Here is an 8895-nt window from a genome sequence, read left to right as displayed (position 1 = left end):
GAGCTGCTGGGCACTTCTTCTTGCCCACTAAAAGATCCTGACTTCAAGAAAATATGGACAACTTTCACTCCAAAATCAAGCGTCATGGGGCACACTTGATTTTGATGGTTAAACTTTTCTGAAAATCTTGGCCCTTTTGTCCTAAATTCTTCTAAGATACTTGTGACTTTCATACCCTTGGTGCTCATTTATAAGTGTGTTTTTCTGCAAATAGGAGTACCTGGACAGCTATCTTCAGTGTCATCTTTATAGCACTGTATTACAGATTTCAGTAAAGGTGCCATTGCAGTCTGATTGCTAAAGTGATTTGAACCAGTTACTGTGGCGTTATGGAGTGTGAAATTGTACATGAAGAAATCCAGAAGACAGCTTAAGAGAGAGAACTGAAAAAAAATAGGAAGTCTGATAGATTAAAACACGGATGCAGGCACTCGGGCTAACACCTCTAAAGGTGTCTCAACTATGGAAGTTGCGTTGCTAATTTCTGTATCGGCATTTGGAATTAACTTTAAAATTGCCAATAATAAAGATATTGAAGACAGTAACAATATGTTCCTGTTCCTATAGCATTTTTCAGTAAAGATCTTGGAGTACTTTCCAAACAGGAATTAGTAGATCCTCACAACAGCTGTTGTAAAGTATATCAGTAATGTGCCTTTCTGAGCAATTTTCTACTACGCTTATTAACATTACATTCAGCACAGGAGACCAAACCTTGCACAGGGGTTTTACTGTTGATGTAGTTGCTTTTTACTTCATGCTTTTTTGGAAATGGAGCTTATTTTTCTGAAGTCTGTCTATGTAACTTGTCTCTGTTTGTTTCGCAGTGTAAAAAGCACCGCTTGTCAGTCGGCCATACGAACAGCTATGCTAAATCGGTTGTAAACATGGCAGATTTAGTAAGTATCACTCAACTAAATGTTCTTTTACGTGTGAGATGAGTTATACGATTCTCCTGCCGATAGATGCAGGAGTTGTCAATTCATGGTATACCTAATAATAACATATGTGAAGATCACAAATTTTCATCTAGAACCACAGTCAACCATCTATAAAGCCTTTGTCTAACATAAAGCATTACAGGTTTTTTGTGGCTTCAAACATTTAAGTATCCTGCTGGATCAGTCCCTTGAGTCTGAGTTTTAAAGAGCACCTTAGATATGACAGTTTTTAACACAGGATCCCTATGCTGACAACCTGAAACTCAAAAGACAATCTGAAATTAGAATGCACTAAAATTTTTCCAGAAAAAGCGCATTTGAGTAAATGAGTTAGAATGGGGACATACAGGTGGATTATGTGGATTATATCTGTGACACTAAATTGGATGAGCTGCTGGCTCTTGCAGCTCACCCCAGAAAAGTATTACTAGAAAAAGAACAATGTGGTTCCCACTCTTGAAAGTATTTGGTTTGGAGTATTAACCCCCAGCATTGAAAGGATGGCCCTTTTTTCATGATTCAGCTAGCGTGAGGTTAAATACCCCTGTAGGAGTGTATAACAGTGAAAATGCTAGTTTTATAGATCGCTATTTGGTATAAGAGAGCCCTCGTGTATCACTGGGGTGAGCTGAACATTATGAAAGACCCATTAATTCCAAATCTTTGAACTATTTCAAATGGGTCTGTAGTAATTTTTCAAAAATCCCATCTCCCTTCTATGCACCTCTGCCTGTGTAGCACCTGTGAGGGATCTTTTTGCAGGCTGAGAGAGCTGATTGAAGAATTAGGCTTAAAATTTAGATTTTACTTTGTTTTCATGTTTGTTGGTTTTAAGGAAGATAAAATCACCTGGGAGACCTAAAGTGTGCTAGAACAAGCTAAATATTTACTTATGTAAAAATGCAAGCTATTACAAAAAAGAGGTAAAACTCACTTTTATTCTATTTGACATAATATATTTGTTCATTCTGTTAATGTACTAGATATATAAAGAACAACTTAACACCAGGATAGTATTGGTTGCCATGGAAACCTGGGCTACTGATAACAAGTTCACCATATCTGAAAACCCCTTGGTGACCCTACGTGAGTTTATGAAATATAGGAGGGATTTTATCAGAGAGAAAAGTGACGCTGTTCACCTTTTTTCGTACGTAACCTCGTGTGATGTTTTATTACTGGGGTTTTTTCTTTCCTTGGGGGTTGCTTATCACAAGTGGCTGATGCATCTCCTTTCTGTTGTGTGTGTAACCCACAATAATTCAGAAAATAATATTTCTGATGGGGAGGTGGGAAAAAGTTAATGCACAAACTGCCTGCCAGTGCAACTAGAGGTTTGACTCTCATTTTAGTTTTAACGTACTAAGCCCGAGCTGCATGCGCATGCATCCTTGGTTATTCTGTGCAATTACCTACTCTGCAAGCGCAGCTGCCTGGAAGCTGATGCATGGTTCCACCTCGGAGGTTGGCTTCTTTGGCAACAGAGCACGGACGACAGCCCTGTTATATTATTTAAAAGCAGAACATTGGTTTTGAAACCAATGAGGTTTCCTGCTTAAAAAGCACTATGGCCTGCTTTACTTTGTTGAATGACCTGCATGCTGCAGGATTACTGAAGTGTTTCAGATCCTCAAAACAGTTTGTTCTCCAGAGAGACGTGCTATAAGAATAAGCTGGGAGGAATGTTATTTTCTCTAAATCTATTAATTGTTTTGGAAATAAGATTGATATAACGAAATATATCTACAAAAATAGAGGAGAGGTTCATGGCTGAGATTTTTGATCCACACGAGACGGAGCAGGTGAATTGCTCTGTGGAGTCCTTATCCCTCTCTGCTGACTGTTGTAGGAGCCTATATGAATAAACTTAACCTAAACACTGCACTTTCACATGACTCTGGTAGGGTGCCAGGATACCCAGCCCCAGTATCCACCCTCTCAGAATTTTTGCATGTGCTTAATTACTGTCATTAACTTCTGCCATGAAAAGAGCTAGCAAGATCTGCAAGTACCACTTGCAGATTTTGGTTCCTCTGTGTCTCAGTTCTTCATCTGTAAAATGGGAATCAGGTTTTCTCACATCTTTTGTGTATCTTCTCTGGTGATATTGTAAGGTCTTTGGGGAAAGTCTTGTTCTTATGAATGCTTGTGGATTGGCTAGGACAAAGAGGGCCCTATTTGCCCTGTGACTGGGACTCCGGATATCACTGTAATGCTAATTCCAGTGCTGTCCGTAACACCACCACTCATGTTTGAGGTATTGCATTCATAGACTGTTTAGAAATAACAGTTTCTGAAATTGTGTCTGTGAGTGAGACACGGCTAAGTTGGGAGGTGAGGCTGGCTGGTATGATGGTACACGGGTTACAACTTAACTTCTGCCTTCAGCACAGCCCATTGTGTTGTTTCTTGATGTTTTTCTGTTTTCCTTTGAAAAAAACAATTTACCGCAGCTCGGATGGATCAGTACTCTGAAGTGGAGCAGAGTATATTTTGTCTCCAGTAACTGGCCATCATTCAGGCTGACATGGTCAGCACCAAAGAGATGATTAGATTTAGGCTCAGAGCGTATCTGTCCCTTGGATGGGATCAACTGCAGCTCCAGGGAGTTTTCACCTACCTCTGCATCAGGGACCCACTAATGCATCTCCCTTTGAGTTTTGCTATATCAGCATTGCCCAGCTAGACATGTGTCTTTTTACTAGTCACCCATGCGTTGGCAGCGTGGTGGCCTCTCCTGTGCTCTGTCTGTAGCACATGCTAGCGGAAGTCACTTGCTGCAGTAGTATGTCAACGAACAAAAGGCTGGTGAGATTCAGGTGGTTTGGCAAAACAGTCCCCTTATGCTTTCTTATATTAGGTAGTCTGAGAAGGAGGAGGGAAGATGGTATAACTTTTCTGGATGTAATTTGTCATGTGAGGTTTGTGAGTGGTTATCTGTTTTTCCCATTTTGTTTTTGCATAGTTTTCAGCGTAGTGGTGGCAGCCAGCATTTGCAAATGCCAGTTTCTCATTTGAAAATCAGAAGGGTAAATACTGAGATGGATAGGTGCAAAACTCATGGGCTGAGCAGGGTAAACTTTCTTTTCTTTTCCTTTTTGTCAAAGGGGGAGTCGATTTCAGAGCAGTCGGAGTGGTGTAGCCCATACTGGTGGAATCTGCTCCTTGCTTAAAGGCGGAGGTGTGAATGAGGTAGGTGGGGATACTGGTATGAGCAAAAAGTGGTGGAAATTTATCTGCACAGAATTTATCAGTGCAGACGTGTTCCTCAAAATATCTTGCTGCTGCTTTGCTGATGCAGAGTTTTAGTGCAGCTCTATAGAAGGGATGTCTTAATGAAGAGTGATGAGTGAATAAAGTCAGATATGGATTCAGCTACACTTTTCAGCAGATTCTGCAATATCCTGTCATTCACACTTGCAGCCAGAGTGGCAAGAAGGAAACAGACTTTCTCTTACTTAACTTGTCCATAAGCCAGCCAGTTTTCCTCACTTCTCCATTATCTAGCTGCTCTAAAGTAAGAACTCTTAACGCTGTGAATCTGATTTTGCCTTTTATTGCCTTGAAATGAGAAAAGCTTCATTTGTATCTGAGATACCTGTATGTAACTGATTACTCTTCCTACCTTGCTTGTTTCTTTCAGTTTGGAAAGCCAGACTTAATGGCAGTTACTCTGGCACAGACCTTGGCCCAAAATATTGGCATTTTCTCAGACAGAAGAAAACTTCTGAGTGGTAAGTTTGTTTGCTTTTTCAGTCTGTCTCAAGAGAAAATCTTAAAAGGTGGAGGATCTTATCAGTGTCCCTCTGATATGTATTTTTTCCCCATGTTGCTCACAATGTTGGAATATTTTTCTTGTAATAACATGAAGAGAGACTGACATATCATTAATTTTCCTCTATTTAAATGCTGTGATATCCCCCTGCCCATAACTGCTAGCAGCACTGGTGTCACCATTTCATTAAAAATAAATCATAAAGGTGTCTGCCACTTCCATTCATTTCAGGGAGATCGATGTCACACCCACGGACTGAATGGCTGCCATCTTATGGCGCAAAGGTAGAAACATCCATTATTAGACCTGGGGATGATGAGGAACCACCTCAGTCCTGTTACACAGGATGGCTTTGACAACATAGCTTTTTCCCTGTTTGCCTTGATTGAACTCCTCTTGTAGATTACCCAAATCTCCTGTATTTGCAACGCTACTGCTACCATTTCTCTGCTGTAACCTTGGTATTCAACTTCTTAGTAACCCCTATTTATCTGCAATGCCTTAATTCAGATCTCTGCCCCTCGCCCTCCCCAACAAGCACCTCACCCTCCCTGCTTCCATGTTACATGGAGTCCCAGCACATGGAAGACAATGGGTGATTAAAATAATAATACAGTTTTGAAACTATTTAGATGATGAATTGGAGTGCTTAGTTACTGGATCATGCGTAGTTATGTGACTTACATATAAAAATAATAAATTACTATATTGAGTAATAGAACTCTGCTTAGGTGAATTTTGTTTTCAGGCATTGTAAAGACAGTATATAATGCAGAGATACATCTGCATGTAAAGGTTTTTGCAGTTTATGTAATTTTATTTTCAAAAATAATCAGAAATGTAGGATGGATGCTTTATACTACCAACATGTTCAGTATTAATTTTCCAGCTGCATATTATTAACCTGATATAGGGGCAGGGTAAAAGTGAAGATGGTAATAGTGGTGATTCCCTTTCTTACGGCTGAGGAGAGGGGCAGGACACGGTTTTGGTGGGGAAGGAGGAGAATGCAACTGTTGGGCAGAGCCTCGTTTCCTTTTTAATTGTAGTTTTAAAATGGAAGCAATAAACTGATGTTCATGTATTACAGTAAGGCAAATTGCAGAAGGAGAAAGGTGAAAGTATATGTGCAAAGCATATGTACAGAAATAGACACAAGACACAGCTTTGAAAGCAGAGGGCTGAGAACAGAGCAAAGCAATCCCAGGCAGCCTGGCAGGGCAAAAGAGAGGGCTGCTCTCTGCCTGCCGGGGAGTCGTGTGGGGAAGGGAGGGAGAGCGGAGGAAGAAGCTGCTAGATCCTGCTGTACTGGCTTGTGTTTACAGACCGTTTTATGCATTTTTGTGTGCATTATTGTTTGGGGTTTTTTTCAAGCGAAGATTTCCCCAGTCACATCAGTAAGTAGTAGAACAGAACTAAAAAATTAGAAGAAGGGTTAAAATGATTTATTTTTTTACTCTGAAAATTTGGGAATCAAATATCATGACACAGGAGAAGGCAGGAGAGAGCTGACTCATGATTTGCAAGTGATGGAGGCTCACACTGCAGTTTCCCCTAACTTCACTTTAAGAGAAGGAAAGAAAACCAGGACGTTTTTTCAAAGCTCAGGATTGCATAGAGTCATGTATAGTTTTTGAAAGAAGGTTTGTCAGCGTGCATTGATACACTTAAACTAAGGTGTGCAATAAACCAGCAAATTATTTTTTTCAATTAGTATTTAAATATGAAATAGAATTGACTACAGTGTGGTTTTTGTGATAAGAAATGTATTATTTTGGACTCACAAGACTCAAGATGTAAATTTTTTTTTTTTGTTGTTGTTGTCAGGTGAGTGTAAGTGTGAGGACACGTGGTCCGGATGCATAATGGGAGACACGGGGTAAGGCATTTCACTAGAGGAAAGTCATGTCCTTCGTACAATGACATAAAGGAAAGGTGTGAAAACGTTTGCCTTTTGTGGTTCAGCAGCAGAATATTTTCTCTGAATCATTTTTCAGAAAGTAAGGTATTAGCTGTACAACATATGTAGAAAAGACACTTTCAAAGAAATGTGTGAATAAGTGAGTTAACGAGAGGATATGTGAGGATTTTTAGTGACTGTTGGTTTAACTCACAAAGCAGAGGGCTCAACAGCCAAGCCAGGTCATTGCAGAGAAGCAGAAGCATGCTCAGCTTCTTTTCTCCTGCGAGTTTGCTTTTAAGGTGTGGGAACAAACAGTGACACATGCTAATTCTTGAAATACTATTGTCAAATTGCTTAAGTATGTCTCATTTTCAGTGTTTCTGTTGGAATCTTTCATCTGTATCTATTATTTTTTTATCCTCCAGTTTGTGTGATAATGTTAGAAAAACTGCTCCCATTGGAGGTTGAATATGCTTATTGCCCACATGTGATGTGACCGGAGAGATTTTATCTGAAGACTAGTGAATCAGCAAATTTTTGCTGCTAGATGAAATTTGATGCTAACGTGTGTATTCAGACCTTAATTCTTCATATTACAGGCCTGGTTTTTGTCATGTATATGAATTAAACTGTAGTCTAGTTTTAGATATAGACAGTGCTTTTTAATTTCAAAATGACCTGCAAATTTTCACAATAGCTTTGTGGTCAGAACAATTTTGAACAAAGAAGCATATTTCATTGAAAGCTCTTTGGAAGTGTGAATGTGTGCCTTTTTCACCTTGTCTACCTAAAAAACGTACTAGGTATGTGATTCCTTATCTAATGGTCTTTAAATTCTTTATCTGAAATCCAAACCTTTCAAATAATTAGGTACACAAAAAAAGCTTGTATTTACATAGCTTATTGATGAAGGATGGTGAATCCCACATTCTCTGTAGTTTTTAGACCTAAATCATAAACACTAGAGGTGGAAAAGATCAATTATGGTTTGCAAGCCATCACTCCTGGCAATGCAGGATTATTTTGTATAGCACTTCTGCTAATATTTTTTTATCCAGTGATGAGCTGATATGGGAAAGCCCTTGAGACTCCAAAATCTGCATGAAGCATAAGTACTTTCACGACTAAGGACCTAAATATAAAGATCATTTAAGTTACTTTGGGAAAAATTCTTTCCCAGTGGAAAGGATCCATGCAAAGATTCTCTGCATCATAATTGTTTTTAGGTGGTGCACTGTGCCTTAGGTTGGCACTCTGTACTCGAATGAAATGTATTCAGTGGGGCGCATGAGGGAGGGAAGGCGAAATGTTAGCTGATGTTTGTTAGAAGCATGTTTTAAAATGGCATGACTCTATTATATAAAAATTCTGTGGGCAAGGAGAGCAATTTCATCTAAGAGGGAAATGAACTATGAGCAATTTTTGTCTCCTGTGGTAAGTACGGGAAGAAATAAATGTATTTCTGAGATCAGGCCTGTTAGTGGAACAGGTCATGTTTGTGAAAATTACACACTGTGTGGTAAGATTTGTGGTATTTGGCATGAAATAACTTAGTGAAATGTTTTAGACCTCTCACTTTCCATTGCTGAAAGTTCTTTGTCATTTACTAAAATAACTTACAAATTAGATAGAGTTACAAGCAGAGAGTCACTCTGATTCTGAACAGTGTGATTTTGTACTTTTTCTAAAGTATAACATTATATTTCTCCTCTTATTTTGAAAAAAGAAAATACATTGTAAAAAGCACTATAGAAAGTAATCCTGCTACCTTTTTTCTGTGCAGGTATTATCTTCCAAGCAAGTTCTCCAAATGTGATATTGAAGAGTATCATGAATTTTTAAACAATGGAGGTGGAGCCTGCCTTTTCAATAAACCAACCAAAGTAAGCATTACCTTATTATTGAATATTATTTCTATTCTATTTCTAATTTAGATGAAACCAAGAAAAATGAAAATGTTAATGTTAGGAAAAAACCCACCTGTAATTTCGATATTTCTGGTTTTCTCTAAGTTCTGAATTTTCTGGTGACATAAGGCTCACAAGCCCTGGTCCTCATGGGGGACTTCAACCACCCCAACGTCTGTTGGAGGGACAACATGGCAGGGCATAAGCAATCTGGGAGTTTCCTGGAATGTGTCGATGATAACTTCCTTTTCCAAGTGGTAGAGGAGCCAACGAGGAGAGGTGCTATGCTGGACCTTGTTCTCACCAACAAGGAAGGGCTGGTGGGGAATGTGAAGCTCAAGGGCAGCCTGGGCTGCAGTGACCATGAAA

The 8895-nt window shown here is 39.2% G+C and overlaps 1 protein-coding gene across 1 annotated transcript in view; it reads left to right on the top strand.

Moving 5' to 3' along the window:
* ADAM22 (ADAM metallopeptidase domain 22) overlaps positions 1-8895 on the top strand; it is a 123101-nt gene that overhangs the window by 75821 nt on the left and 38385 nt on the right. The window contains exons 9-14 of the mRNA XM_009330594.1: positions 828-899; positions 1925-2091; positions 4049-4133; positions 4585-4675; positions 6544-6595; positions 8403-8502. Coding sequence (XP_009328869.1) covers positions 828-899; positions 1925-2091; positions 4049-4133; positions 4585-4675; positions 6544-6595; positions 8403-8502 — 567 coding nt within the window. The remainder of the gene's footprint in view (positions 1-827; positions 900-1924; positions 2092-4048; positions 4134-4584; positions 4676-6543; positions 6596-8402; positions 8503-8895) is intronic.

Source organism: Pygoscelis adeliae, unplaced genomic scaffold, assembly GCF_000699105.1.
Source record: "Pygoscelis adeliae isolate BGI_AS28 unplaced genomic scaffold, ASM69910v1 Scaffold27, whole genome shotgun sequence".
NCBI lineage: Eukaryota > Metazoa > Chordata > Aves > Sphenisciformes > Spheniscidae > Pygoscelis > Pygoscelis adeliae.
This window is presented reverse-complemented; position numbering and strand designations above follow the sequence as displayed.